We start from the raw sequence: 15,658 nt of genomic DNA on the forward strand, positions 1-15,658 counted from the left end.
ATCTGATCTAAACCTGGAGATTTTATTTTCTAATCTAATCTTCCATTTAGGTGATGTACTGCTTTCTTTTTTTACAGGTCCACTGATCTTATATCCGAGCTCTTGTGTTGTTATTGTTGCTGCACTGTAGGGGTGTGCATTTTGGAATTTTCTTGTTTCGATTTGTATCCGAAGCGAAACACCCCCATTTTGTTTTGTACCCAAAATGTCTGAATCCGAATCAGCCCTGTTTTGTTTTGTAGCCGAATTTTCCGAATCTGAATCCGAATCTATTTGGATTTTTAAAAAGGGTCCCAGGGCAAAAAGAGTGGGTGGTGCTGGTAGTGTCCAATTGGTGGAAGCTACCACCCAAATTTTAAAGGAATTAGGCAAAGGGCTGATTTATTGTGAATTTTTTAAAGTTTACACATCTTTAAGAATTTTCCCATAGGGATTGACCAAATATTTTTGGGGAGACTGGCTGATAGAGACCTTTGGGCCATGTGGAGATGGCAGAATTTATAATTATGGATAGAAGATTAAAGCTTAGAAAGTTTCAAGGATGGTTTGAGGCTTTTTTATTTTATATTATTTTTTCTTCATTTTTATCTTTATCTTCTATCATATGTAAAGAGTTATTTCCCTAGTATGGATTTTATAGCTGGACTGGTAGTTTGAAATGCAGATTGGGTAGATTAATGGGTTTTTTTTCTTTTTCCTTAAACTTCTTTTTCCCTTAAGTTTTAAATGTGTGTTGTTGGTTTCCTTTTTTAATTAATTATAATAAGGTAAATTATAGTTTATAGTTGTTAATATCTAGACAACACTGTCTGTTATAGTTGTTAATATGTAGACAACATTGAAGTGGTATTTAAAGTGTTTCTTCAATATAGATCTTGCAGCAGATTTTGAAGGTTGAAAAGCAGGGAGGATAGGCTTATGGTTCTTTTTGTTTTTAAAGCTTTAAATTTATGGTGGTTTGTTTTTTATTAATATTGTAAGAAGATAAACTTTATATTTGTTATTTCACGAAAAGAGATGAGCGGGAAGTCAAATTTTGTCTGTTGTGTTTATTATGGATGTTATCATTGTTAAAAATCAATAAAAATTAAATGGGGAAAAAAAATTTCCCATAGGGAATAATGGGGATTCCAGCAAATGTATCACTTCAAATCAAGGGGAAAGGGATGACCCAGAGTGGAGTGTGGTGGGTGGTAGTGCCCAATGGGGGCAAGGAAACTTCCAGAATTATCTCAAAAGAATTAGGAATATAGGAAACTGCCATATTCTGAGTCAGACCATTGGTCTATCTAGCTCAGTATTGTCTTCACAGACTGGCAGTGGCTTCTCCAAGGTTGCAGGCAGGAATCTCTCTCAGCCCTATCTTGGAGAAGCCAGGGAGGGAACTTGAAACCTTCTGCTCTTCCCAGAGCGGCTTCATCCCCTGAGGGGAATATCTTGCAGTGCTCACACATCAAGTCTCCCATTCATATGCAACCAGAGAAGATCCTGCTTAGCTATGGAGACAAGTCATGCTCAACCACAAGACCAGTTCTCCTCTCCATTGGGCAAAGGGCTGATCTTTTGTGAATTGTTCAAGTTTACGTGTCTTTTAAGATTTCTCCCATAGGGAATAATGGAGGTTTCAGCAGCCCCATAATTCCACTTGGGGGGCACTGGGGTTTCCCAGAGCGAGGGGTTGTGTAGTGCACATAGGGTGCCAACCACCTCCATACCCACAAGCCCTTGCGGTACTGGGTTTTGTGTTTCTGAGGTGTTCATTGTAGATTCTCTGGTAGCATATGAGATTTTCAGTGAAATACAAGAATCCACTCTTATATGCTACCAGAGAATCTACACTCAGAACACCACAGAAACAACAGAACCCAGCACCCCATGGGTTAGCAACCCTTCCCCTGGCCAATGTGCGGTCAGTAAAGAGTGGCAAGAAGCAAAAGAGCCAATGGGGAACAAGGAGGGAATTATCAGCAGGTCAGCCCATGATTTAGGTCACTGATCAGAAGGCTGGAAGGGTGGGAAATTCAAAGACATGTCAAACACAAAATGGAGACTGACTCAGACATCACCACAAAATGGAGGTCCGAAACAACAAATCGTTTTGTAGCCAAAACAGAGACACTTTGTTTTGTATACAAAACTTTTGGATCTGGAAAATGGGTGTTTTGTTTTGTCTGGCATCCTCTATTTCCAACACCTCCTCCACCTGCGCCTGAGCAACTTCTTCAATTGGAGGTAATTCTTCTTCCATATCTTGAGCCTGTGTTGCTCTTTGCAGTTCTTCCAGCTCAACTCCTGTGAATACTTTATTTCTTATTATGTATCTTCTCTGGTCTGCTAGCCTTTGTTCTGTTATTTCTGTATCTGGATGCTTCTCTTTCCAAATTTGGTACATTCTTTTAAAATAACCTCTTCTAGTTGGACTAGACTTGTAATAGCAGATCATTATTTCCTTGTTGGCATTTTTCGTATATTTTTTCCGGTTAAGTGACGTTTCTTCCAGTAACCTTGCAGTCTCCAGCCCTGGTTGCTCAACTGAAGATCCTGAGTCCTGTTGCCCACTTGCCACCAGATGTCCAGGGACTATAGCACCTGGTGCGGTCATAATCAAGCAAATGTGTTCATTTCTGTCCTTTTAAAATAAATCACAATCTGTACATGTGCTGCTTTGTGACTTGACTTTTTACTGTGCCAAGCAGAAGGGCTTGTCTCTCTCTAAAAAAAAGGGGGGGGTTAACTGCTTCAAATCAGTGTGTTCATTATTTTCTAGGTGTTATTTTCAAACTTTATAGATTCAGGAAACACTTTTCACACACTGTCATCTTCTGAGGAACATCAAACCACTGCACATTGCAGAGGATTCTTGGTCAGGAGGTCTATTCTGTGAATGTAAGGCTTGCCGAGCCTCTTGGGCCTCTCATGTGAACTAAAAGCACAGTCTAAAATGCACCCTGCACATTGTCCTTCAGTAATGATGGACAAGCTTTCCTGATTGCCTCAAGTCATTCAAGAACCCCCTGATAAGCTTCTCAGAAACCTTAGGGATGGTTAACTAAACATGGTTTGAAAATGGAAGAGGTAGTTCTTAATGAACCCCATAAATAATTTCTTTACAGACTGAAGGCAGTTCTCCAGTCATCGAAGGTGTTCTAAATGTTTTCTGGGGAGTACAGCATCCCATCCGGTTAAAAATTCAAGATGAGCAATACATTCCTCAGTTTCAGTCTCTAAAGAAAGCAGCATGTGATAAACTTGACTTATTCCCTGATAAAAGGTAATGAATTAACTTTTGCTTACAAAAAGGTTGTTGAAATTCCAAAACCCAGTGTAAACCCAAATTAAAACATATGGCAATCCATATTAATAAAATCTTGTCTTATGTTTGGGGCAGCTTTTTATTGCATGGAGATAAATTTCCTGTGGGTTTTTTAAAACATTGAGATTAACCTACAAGCTATCTGAACCTTAAAATGCTTGCATTCATAACCCATTATCATCGTTGCATTGCTGAATATTAACTACCTTTTAATTTGACCAGATGGGGAATTCTTTATAACACAAATGAATGTATACTTGTGCGGCCCATCAAAAGACATCACTTTACCTCTTTTGTACTTCGATATAATAGAGTTCTGGGTAGACATAGGCATATATTAATCCAGGTAAGCAGATACTTTCAAATCAAATAGGAAAAGACTGTAAATTCTCCATTTCAGGAGGATGATACGCTGGGGAGAATTTGATAATTTGTACCACATCAGTGGAGATACATCAAATTCTACAGGAGGTGAACCTAGCCCACAGAAAGGTCAGTATTTCTAGCTGTATTGTGTATTGTGATCTCCTAATAAGAGATCAGTATGGGACTGCTCAATGAGAAACAATGATCCAGGACTTTTTAAAAAAAACAAATTACTATCTATGGATCGAGTGGCATGTATGTCATCATCAGCGTTGTGATGAGTGTCTCATTTGTGATTACATGATGTTGGGTAATTGGAAAAATTATGCTGAAAGAGTAGAAGATATTTGCAAAAGCAGGGAAAGCACTTTTTAGGAGTGTCTGGGGCTGACAGACTTCTGTTTTCCAGGGGCAGGCTGTGCCTTTAATGAAAACAAGACTCAGCTGCTCAAGGATGAGCAAAACCTCAACTCCCCCTTTCTGCAGAGGACTATGAGTGCTGCAGCTGCTATAGGAAGAAAGAGGGAGAAGTTGCCCACCATCGCAAGGAAAGAAGAAAATCATCGGTTTTCCATTAATAGGCACTTCTACAACTACCAGGTGGGAAGAAAGGATGGTATATTCATCATTTGTACAGAGGGTACCCTAAAACTTTCCTGCATAATTGTGCCTCAGTGCAGGAATTAGTAGCATATGAATATCCAGATGAGTTAGTAATGACTAAGCAGCATTGGTCACAAGGCGACAAGTTAGTCATGACTAGCTTAAGGCCCATAAATATCAATGGGACTTATTTCACTTTCTATTTCACCCAGAAACATATGAGCAGCCAGTGCAGTTCCCTCAAAACCGGTGTTGTGTGGTCCTTTCGAGTTGTCCCAGAAACCCAGCTGGCTGCCGCATTCTGCACCAGTTGTAGTTCCTGGACTAAATACAACGGCAGCCCCACATAGAGTGCATTACAGCACTCAAGCCTGGTGGTTACCAGCAGATGTACCATTGTTTTAAGGTCATTTACCTCCAGAAATGGATGTAGCTGTCATATCAGCCGAAGTTGATAAAATGGACATAGAGCACCAAACCAATTTAAGCAAGGTCCCCAATTTTCTCATCAGTGAAGGTCTTACATATTTACCCTGCCTGGCGTCATATCTTACTCAATTGGAAGTCCCAAAACATAGGAAGGCATTCACCTTGGCATGTTGTCACGCCCTCCCCTCGGTTGTGCTTGAAGGCCATTTCAGAACGATCTCACTCACAGAGCGACGATGCCCCTGCGGCTCTGGGCAGAATGAAACAACTGAGCATGTCCTACTTCACTGTTTGTATTATAGAGACATTCGCTCTTCCTTTATCCACCCATTGCTATGCAAGTATCCAGGATGTTTGAGCCATATCTATGTCTCTATGCTGCTTTCTGACTCTAAGCCCACTACTACACAGCGTTGCCAGGTATTCTGGCAGCGTCCAGAATCCGTCGGATACTTGCAAGTGGTAGATCCAAGCAGCCCTAGTCTGACCTACTGCTGGCTCCTGCATGCTACAATGTGTTCATCCAACACATCCCACCATCCGAAAGATTTATGCTCCTCCCACTTTTTTACGCTATAGCTTTGCGTTTTTAATATATATTTATATAGTCTCACTGTATTTATCATGTAGACCTTTATGTAATTACACCTTTTTGTGCCTTTTATCCCTTTAACACCTTTGTCTCATATGCCTTTTAATGTTATTCTATGCCCTTTTATGCGTTCAGAAGCTTTTTAATGTTTCCTTAGGTCCTTTAATTATTTGTTATTATTATTATTTAATGTGTGGTTATGCATTATACTTTGCACTGTGTAATTACCCCCTGTATTTTATGCTGGTCTATGATAGGTAGAACTGGGTATCATCAGCATATTGATGACACCGTAGCCCATACCTATGGATGACCAGTAGTTTCATGTAGATGAAAAAGCATGGGGGACAAAATAGAACCCTGTGGCACCCCACAGGCCAATGGGTACAGCAGACTTAGTCTGATTAACTTAGTCTGGATGCTGCCCATCATTTCCCTAAAGCTCTATAAGAAGCCTAGACACTTCTCCAGGTTCCCCTTTACAAGCATAGACATTTCACCGGATTCCCCTTTACAAGCCTAGCCAAACTGCCAAACCCGTTTGGTCAAATGGACTAGATCAGCCTGCCGTTTCGACCGAACCAGTTCAGAGACAAGTGGTTGAGTTTGAATTTAATTCAAATTCAAAATGAACCGTGAGTTCTGGTTCGTGCACACCCCTACCAAACATAAGCTGAGAAGGCATAGAGGGGGGAAACAGAAATCAGAATTCTCATTTCTTCTGAAAGATTGCTGGATGAAAAGATTTAAATTGGCTGCTCCACTCCCCCCCTCTGTGTTGTTGACATATTGTCTTTCTTGCTCACTCACATCACAGGTCCTAAGTTCTCAGATGATGCCAAACCAGTGAATGGACCAACCTTTCTTTCTCACTCACACACACACATAGGAACATAGGAACATAGGAAGCTGCCATATACTGAGCCAGACCATTGGTCTATCTAGCTCAGTATTGTCTTCACAGACTGGCAGAGGCTTCTCCAAGGTTGCAGGCAGGAAACTCTCTGAGCCCTATCTTGGAGAAGCCAGGGAGGGAATTTGGAACCTTCTGCTCTTCCCAGAGCGGCTCCATCCCCTAAGGGGAAGATCTCATAGTGCTCACATGGAGTCTCCCATTCAAATGCAACCAGGGTGGACCCTGCTTAGCTAAGGGGACAAGTCATGCTTGCTACCACAAGACCAGCTCTCCTCACTGTGAGGACTCACTCCTCACTCACTCATGGCTCATTCCCATAAAGACAACACAGGTCTCTCTTCCCCAGCCCATTCTGCTTGCGGAATTCAGCACACTCACATAAACACATTACAGGTCTCATTTCCCCCCTATCCTCCCCTTTGTTTACTAAAATAATTTCTCCCCCCACCCGCCGCACTTACTAAATTTGATCTCAGATCACTCCAAAGCAACAAACAACTAGGAAAACTGATTTTAAAAGTTGCCCCACACTGAGGTGGGTGGGAGCACAATCAGGAATCTCCTCCACTTTCCATTTATTTGATTAGTTAGCAATAGCAATAGCAATAGCACTTACATTTATATACCGCTCTATAGCCGGAGCTCTCTAAGCGGTTTACAATGATTTAGCATATTGCCCCCAACATTCTGGGTACTCATTTTACCGACCTCAGAAGGATGGAAGGCTGAGTCAACCTTGAGCCCCTGGTCAGGATTGAACTTGCAACCTTCTGGTTACAGGGCGGCAGTTTTACCACTGCACCACCAGGGGCTCTTGAGTTGAGGTTACTGCCACTCAAGTAGCCAGCCCCCACTCCCCACAGCCTTGTTTCTCGGGGCGTAGCTTAAGGAATGGGATAATGGTAGAGGAAGAGCCGAGTCGGCAGCAGCCAGGGAAGATTCTGCAGAGCAGCTAAGATGTAAACAGATTCTGCAGGAGGCAATCACTGCACATTGTAATATAAACAATGGACTTCAAAGGGGTCACAAGAACATGGTTCTCACAATGCCTGTAATCTGGCTCTGAGGTGCCCTCCCACACACACACACACACACACACAATTGCAGTACCTGTGGTAGGCTTAAACTGGCCCTGTGCTGTTGCATGGGAAGCACTATGTGGCAGGATTGAATCCCTCTAGCTCCAGTTGCCTTTTCCAGGGATGACTGATAATTCATCATGGCCAGTGGTTAAGGATGGTACAATGTTTCAAAACAGAAATGCTGATTTATACATTTGGTCATTTTCCATTTTGTCAGCATTTTAGTTCTCTCTCTTCCCTCTCTCTTCCATTTTGAGGAAGAAATGCCCACACTGAACGGACAACCTACAAAATGAACTCAACACCACCACAATACAAGAGATCAGTAAAGAAATCATTTAACTATGCAACAGTAGTTTGCAGTAGCGGATAGACTAAAGGAAGATGAAAATGTGTCCATTTTATTGTATTGTATTGGATCTCTTTTCTCCATATTCCTCTTGTAGACATCCATCTTTACCCCACTTTTTGGCTCAGCAACCAAAATTAGAATAAGCAGCAACATGAGTACAAGTGAGGTGATACAACAACTGCTACAAAAATTTAAGGTAAATAATGAGTTAAGAACAGCAAGCAAGCAGTGATGGGTGTGGGCAAGATCGGGGAAAACCAATCCCTTCCCAAGGATATTAAGACCAATGAGAAGAAATTGAGGATTGATACTTTTATCACAGGAGTGGTGTGGTTGTCACTCCCTGTGGTTCTACATAAATACGACACCTACTACTACTACTACTACAAATATTTATATACTGCTTTTCAACAAGTTTCAAAAGCAGTTTACATAGAGAAATAAGTAAGTAAGATGGATCCCTGTCCCCAAAAGGCCTACAATCTAAAAAGAAACACAAAATAGACACCAGCAACAGTCACTGGAGGGATAAGATGCTCGGGGTGGATAGGGCCAACACTGCTGAAGCCATGTACAAATGTGAGAGTAACAGGAGTGTGTGCATGGGCGGGGAGGATGCACCACACTACTGTCAGTCACCGGATTGCAGGGTGGGTTTGGAGGGTGACAGCCATTGCATCTTTCTTCCAACATACTTCCCTCCCATTCTCATGTGGTTCCATATTCTTACTATACTGGATAGGTGTGGTATGGAACCACAGGGAAGTAGCAGCCACATTTTTCTGGCAACTTAGGAACTGGGCCTCATACTCTTGTTTCTCTGCTCTCTAATAAACATCAAACTTGGTTATAAGAATTCATAATTGTTATAACCAAGCTATTCAATCTGCATAAATGTTTTGTCCTGCTAATGATTGTTGGTTCCATGGATAGACAGTGATAAATAGGGCACTTCCAGAAAGCAATGAACTGTGGGGTGTTCAAAGCTTCCATTCAGGTTCCTAATGCAATCTTACACCCCATACACATGCTGCTGCAAGCTTCTACAGTACTTCCCAGAGCAGTGCCAGTTTTACCTTCTGTACACATGTCAAGCAGAGACTTTACACAAGTTTTGTAGTGCCACCAGGCAGGGATGTGCACAAAACCAACTGGCCCGGTTCGGTTCAAATTCAAACCGAACTTAAATCACACCAGGCCAGTTTGGTTTTGGCCCCCTTTGAACCCCACCTGGTCTAGTTCAGTCTGGGGCGGTTTCAACTCTCTCTCTCTCCCCCCCCCCCCTCTCTCTATATATATATATGGTGGGGTCTGTGGAGGTTTCCCCTCCCCCTACCAGCCTTCTGGACTTTAAAACTCACCTGTTTGGGCATCTTTGGCCCTTTCCGGGCCTATTCCCTGGCACGACAGCCATTTTGGAGGCTGCCACAGCCATGCAGTGGGACCTTGAGTGGCTGGGTGACCACCCCCAGCACTGTATCCCTCCAGGGGAATTTTATAGAGAGGTGGCCAATCAGTAGAAAGAGTTGCCACCAAAAATAGTGGATTACTAAGAGCTAGTGTGTCTTGGGAGGTTCGATGAAATGACTTCTGCTCCTTCTCACTGAGGCAATTTTCCACTGGGTATGTAAGACAACTTAAGCTGTAGGACTATTGATGGGGGCTTTGTCACCCACACCAATCAATGGTTTTCATATGGAGAATTCCCCACACATGCCATTTCCAGAAGAAAGGTAGGATAGAAATATACTCATAATAAGAACATTTTCATCCTTAACACATTATTATATTGGCACTCTCAACCTTTTAATAATATGGTCAATTAAACTTTATCCTTGTCAGATTGAAAACAGTCCTCCTGAATTTGCCCTTTACATGATCCATGCATCTGGAGGTAAGGAGACCAGCCATCTGAAGGTCAAATAATATGTTATGTTGGAGCTCTATAACTGAAATTTGAAGTGTAATTTTCTTGTTGTAAAAGCAGCCTCAGAAGGGGAGGGGGGCAATTTGGATTGGGGCAACAGGGCCAGGGAAGTCCAACATTTCTCCTGCACCATGTGGCTCTGATCTAAATCACCCCTCCCTGAAGCATTGCGCCCATTTTCCTCTTTGCATCTAATAGTAACTTGTGGGGAGGGTTCCAGTTTGAATCCGGGAACTGGCATGGAGAGAAAGGCTTTGCTTTTTATCTCAACAAAATATAATGTGATGTTTGACAAACCTACACATGAATTTATGTGAATTATTGCATGTATACACATGTATGTGGCTGACAAAGATATCCTATGCCCCCAACATGTCAGATTTGACATTTGTAACTACACCAACAAAACCAGCATATATCTTTTTATCACAATGGCTGGCATTCTGACTAATGCTGTGCATGTGCTCCTAACAGCAGCACATGTGCAGTGCCAGCCTCAGCACTTCTGAAGTATGGTTGCTTTTGCACAAGAACACAATGATTTCCCCACTCTTCCCATGTCCTGGAAGTGCTGTTTGAAGCATAGAAACATGTCCCTTAGGGCTGCACAAGTATTTTCGCTATCAAACGGAGTATTTCTGGTGTCAAACAGTGTTTCCAGAGCATGGGAGAGTGCCAAACATGTTACATTCTTGTGCAAAAATGCCCGTGCTTTGGAAGCATGAAGGCTAGCGCTGTGCACATGCTGCTGTTAGAAGTACATATACAGTATTAGTCAGGATATCAGCCAATGTTTGCTGTTTCTTCTTCAGAAAAGAAACAGTTGAAGAGCACAGATATTCCACTTCTGGAAAGAATCTTGCAAGGGCCCTCTGAGAAGGTTGTCCAGTTTTTTCTCATGGACCAAGATGCAGAAGAAGTCAGCAGTGATGTAAGTGGAACCTTTCCCCCTTCTATTGATTGCTTTGTATTTTGCATCTGTTATGAACTTGTGCTCCTTATCATTTCCTACTTACTTGCCTATGGAAAGTAGTAACAGCTTTCCCCACTCATGAACTGACAAGTGGCGACTGGAACTGCACCTTGCCAGCATGCTTGCTTCTCAAGGAGATTATCTTGGTCATTTAAAGCTGGAATTGAAACGAAATGAAAGCTGGAATTGAAATGAAAACAAGACCTTTGCCGAAATCTCTAAACCTTTAAGTCAAAAGAGAGGTCAAGAGTTGTGAATATACCTGATCTGCACTGTGTTCCTAACTGTTGGGGGCAGGGGCGTAACAAGGTTGGAGTGGGCCCAGAGACAAGATTTTAAAATGCCCCCCCTCACTGAAGCATATTTAATGTTACTGGAGAAAGACATGCTGTACAACTGAAGGTAGCCCGGGTGGGTGCACGGCTGGGGAAGTCAGTCATGTGACTTGCCTCTAGGGCCCCCCCCAAGGCAGTGGGCCCCCAGACAACTGTCTCCCCTTGCCCTATTATAGTTACGCCCCTGGTTGGGGGGCAATGTTGTGTTTGTGCTACTACTGACACACAGCTAAGATGAAGCACAGGCTCTACTGACTTTCTTTTGCTCTAGAGGTCTCTAAAGGACTACTGGCTCTGGGCAGGGATGTAGCAAGGTTGGAGTGGGCCCAGAGACAATATTTTAAAATCTACCCCCTCACTAAAGCTCAGCTCATGAAGTAAAGAAATCTTAAATGAGGCTGAATAGTGGTAACAAAAAGCATAGTGAGATAGATAGATAGATAGATCCTAAATTATTTTTTAAAAGGTTCTGTAAATTGTGGACGATGCAAGTCATTTAATGGTAGTAGAGAAAGACATGCTGTTCTGGTAGCTCCAGGTCTTAACACTCACATCAATTTCAGAGGAGGAATACAACTGAAAGAAGCCCGGGTGGGTGCACGGCTGGGGGAGTCAGTCATGTGACTTGCCTCTGGGGGGGGCAAGGCAGTGGGCCCCCAGACAATTGTATCCCCTTGCCCTATTATAGTTGCACCCCTGGCTCTAGGGCAAAAGGAGCACAGAAAAATCCATGAACATAGGTGACATGGGCTTGGCTTACCCATACACTTACACAACTCAATTTAACTAGGCTTGATTCTTGAATGCTTGATAGTTCACAGGCTGAAAAATTAAGATGATTTCATTTCTGGAAGGGTGGTATAAAAATTCAATCAATAAATCAATAAATAAATTTAAAAACAAAACATGATTTCATTTTTTTAAAAACATTGCATCTGTGGTGAGTGCTGAGAGAAAGCTTGTAAACCCCCTAGGATGGTCTGTAAAGGTAAAGTTGTGCCATCGAGTCAGTGTCGACTCCTGGCAACCACAGAGCCATGTGGTTTTCTTTGGCAGAATACAGGAGGGGTTTACCACTGCCATCTCCCATGCAGTCTGAGATGATGCCTTTCAGCATCTTTCTATATCGCTGCTGCCCGATATAGGTGTTTCTTATAGTCTAGGAAAGATACCAGTGGGGATGCAAACCAAACCAGCAACCTCTTGCCCTAGATGGTCTGTAGGTTAGCACAATTCTTATTCAAAACATGGTTAGATCCTAAGCTAAACCCAGATAAGAGAGAAAGGCAACCCCAAGGAATAAGTACCTCAGGCAAAAAGGATTTTATTTTGAATATTAACTCAACAGAAAGGGTCAACAACAAACATCCTTGTGTGAAAAAGTATGTGAACCCTTCATTCAGTAACTGATGGCACCTCCTTGAGCAGCAATAATTGCAACTAAACATTTCCTGTAACTGGTTATCAGTCTTTCACATCAGCTTGGAGGAATCTTAGCCCATTCTTCCATACAAAACCATTTCAGCTCTGTGACATTTGAGGGCTTCCTTGCATGAAGAGCTCATTTCAGGTCTTGCCACAACATTTCAATAGGGTTTAGGTCAGGACTTTGACTTGGCCACTCCAAAACATAAAATCTCTGCTTCTTCAGCCATTCTGTGGTAGACGAATAGATAACATTTAGGGTCATTGTCTTGCTGAGTGACCCATTTTTGGCTCAGCTTCAGTTCTCGGACAGATGGCCTGGTATTGTCCTCTAGAATTTTCTAATTTGCAGCTGAATTCATAGTTCCATCAATGATGGCAAGCCGTCCAGGTCCTGATGCAGCAAACCATGATGCCTCCACTACCATGCTTGACAGTTGGGATGAGGTTCTTACTTTGGAAGGCAGTGTTTAATTTTTGCCAACAAAATGTTTGTTATTCTGTCTGAAAAGTTTAATTCTGAATGACCAATTCTGAATTATTCAGGGCATCTGGATGACTCAAGGCTTCTGGAATAATGTTCTCTGAATCATAAATTTAACTTTTTTGCTTTAAGTATGTGAGATGGGTTTTTTGGATAGCACAGCAAGAACAAGTAGACCAGAAGGGGTGCAGCGGGGAAGAAATGGGAAGAGCTCAAGGAAATGCAGCAGGACACAGGCAAGCAATCCAGCATTATTACTTACGAAACTGACCTTAACTGGTTGTCCTGTACCAGGTAGCTCAGTATATCCAGTTTCCCCTCCCTCTTCTGGAATCAATTCTGCACAAGTTAAATGAAGAAGAAGAACGGGAAATTCAGGAGACAGCTGCAAAGTAAGTGGGGATAGACCTGCATCCTTTACATTCTGAGAAAATGACTGTGCACTGCGTGTGTGCGTGTGTGCGTGTGTGTGTGTGCACGTGCGCGCGCACACACACACACTCTATATTACAGTATGTGTATTGTAACACACTATATTATTGTGATATGTAATATGCATATTATTATATGCAATTGTAATATGCATGGTCAGGTCATGCAATAGTACACAGGGCTAGATGCAGGGTAACAAGATCCCTCATTTGTCTACCCCCTAACTTCTGCTAGAGGGCTCAAAAGCTGCCTACAAATACAAATCTAGCACGCAACATGACGCGTGTTTTCACTAAGGGCATACTCACAGGTAAAGCTGTTTGACACATCCTTATATGCGATTTCTCATCACTTAATGACTCAACAGTTAATGAGGGGTTAACTAGACATCTTGACTCCTCCTTTTTTAGCTTTGAGTGGGGATGCTTAACCCTTTCTCTGCCAACTGTTTCCCTACTCAAAATCTTCCTCAGCATGTACCTCCTCCCAAGTGAGGTTTCAAACATATGTTTGCCCTCATGGGTGGGGGGGGGAGCTGCAAGAATGATTTAGAATTAGTTTGTTTTATATTGGAATGCTTTTGATTTGCATTGAAAAAGTTTAGATGTACTGATTATTGTTTCAAAATAAGGGCCAGACATATATGGCCCCTTATTTAATTATTATGATTTTCACTTTAATGCTTTTCATTTTGTCTCTCAGGTACCATAAAGAGAAGGCTGCCATAAGCCAACACCTGCATAGCAGGACAGGATCTAAAACAGAGACTACACTATGATGCCAAATGCTACAGTTAATTAAATATTTAATCTAAGCCATGGTGGGTTTTTAAATTATTACTAGCTGGGCCGGGCGCAGAACATCTGTTCTCCACTGTTCTCCCCCACACACAAACCGGCATGTCTGGCCGTTCCCCCCACCCGCTTCTTGCCCCCCTCCCCATGCTTTTTGACGGGCCGGCTGGTCAGCCCGCTTCTTCTGCCCCCCCACCCCAAACTTTATGGCTTGCAGGCCAGCCGAAAAGCTGGCCCGCCACCTCCTCCTGGCAGGTGGCCAGGCCAGGCCGGCTCACCACCCCCTCCTCCAGTGGCCAGGCCAGGGCCAGGCTGGCCTGCAACGGCCTCCTGCGGCGGCCAGGCAAGAGCCAAGACAGCCTGCCGCCGCCTCTGGCCTCCTCCTTCTCCCAGTGGCCAGGCCAGGCAGGCCCGCTGCCACCTCCCTGGCTGACTGGTGGCTGGCCCATAGCCTGGGCCAGGCTGGCTCGCCACCGCCTCCGGCTGGGCCAGAGCCAAGCCAGCCCACCACCACATCCGGGTGGGTGGCCAGGCCAGGTCAGCCTGCTGCCACCTCCTCCGGCGGCCGGACCAGGGCTGGGCCGCTGGCTCTGACCTCCTCCTCCTCCCAGCAGCAGGGCCAGGCCGGCCTGCCACCGCCTCCTCCAGCCCAGGGCCAGGCCAGGCCGCCACCTACTCCTCCAGGTTGGGCCAGGGCCAGGTTGGCCTGCCGCCACTGCCATTGTCTCTTGTCCCTTGTCTCCCATCCTGTCGCTATCTCCCAGGCAGCTGCTCTCACCGAGAGCTGCCACGCATGGGATTAGTGACGGGTACACCTAGGAGAAATAAATATATAGATTCTGACACATTTTATTTTTTTTTAAACTTTGAAAATCTGGTGGGGTGGGAGAGAGTCAGAGTTTGAATTGCCATGAGCCCTTGAGAAAAGAGCCCTTGAGGGTGTTGGAAGTTAAAGGACTTTGCGCTGTCTCTTGTCTCAGACAGTGGAGGACAGACTAGTAAGTCAGAGGGCTAGAGGGTCAAGACATTGGTCATCCCTTCTCCACTGCTCTGATACTATCCCTTTGAAATGTAGATTGTTAATCTCAGGGATTAACTTCCTTCCTTTCTCTCTTCCCTACCTGCCCTTCTACCTTGCAACATGGCAAGCCTCTCTCCCTGCACCATGTGTGCAGAGAAGATGCAGAATCCATCTGCATCCAGCTAGATAGATAGATTAGAGATCCTAACTCCTCACTTTCCTATCTAGAATGGAGTTCCTTAATAAATGCCTTATATATTGATTTGAAACTATGAATTGGCTCCAAGTTACTTTACTCTCAGCATACACGCATGCCTAACTAAATTCCACTGTGTTGTGCTTCTGTGCACTCTGCTATAATGAGAAAGGGATTCTCTCACCACAAAGAATTTCCAACAGAGGGAGAGCGGGGAGGAAGGCTACTTGCACTTACCTCACTGCAGACAGTTCCTCCTAGCTCTTTGGATGGGTGGATCGCCTGTCCACATTATTGCTGACACGGAGTGGCTGGGACATTTTGCACCAGCCTCTGGAATCTCCATAATGCACTGTGCAAGTGCATTCCCTCAACGTGGCCAGGAGCCATGTGGCTCCTGGCAGTTCTGATGATCAAT

The 15,658-nt window shown here is 43.7% G+C and overlaps 1 protein-coding gene across 3 annotated transcripts in view; it reads left to right on the forward strand.

Annotated features, from left to right (window-relative positions):
* RASSF6 (Ras association domain family member 6) overlaps positions 1 to 15,658 on the forward strand; it is a 69,055-nt gene that overhangs the window by 47,136 nt on the left and 6,261 nt on the right. For all 3 annotated transcript variants that reach the window (XM_053260481.1, XM_053260483.1, XM_053260484.1), the window contains 8 exons: positions 3,114 to 3,271; positions 3,714 to 3,805; positions 4,089 to 4,279; positions 7,748 to 7,849; positions 9,496 to 9,547; positions 10,393 to 10,511; positions 13,092 to 13,189; positions 13,932 to 14,049. In XM_053260481.1, the coding sequence (XP_053116456.1) occupies positions 3,114 to 3,271; positions 3,714 to 3,805; positions 4,089 to 4,279; positions 7,748 to 7,849; positions 9,496 to 9,547; positions 10,393 to 10,511; positions 13,092 to 13,189; positions 13,932 to 14,007 (888 nt within the window). In that variant the 3' untranslated portion in view covers positions 14,008 to 14,049. The remainder of the gene's footprint in view (positions 1 to 3,113; positions 3,272 to 3,713; positions 3,806 to 4,088; positions 4,280 to 7,747; positions 7,850 to 9,495; positions 9,548 to 10,392; positions 10,512 to 13,091; positions 13,190 to 13,931; positions 14,050 to 15,658) is intronic.

Source organism: Hemicordylus capensis, chromosome 6 (genome assembly GCF_027244095.1).
Source record: "Hemicordylus capensis ecotype Gifberg chromosome 6, rHemCap1.1.pri, whole genome shotgun sequence".
Lineage (NCBI taxonomy): Eukaryota > Metazoa > Chordata > Lepidosauria > Squamata > Cordylidae > Hemicordylus > Hemicordylus capensis.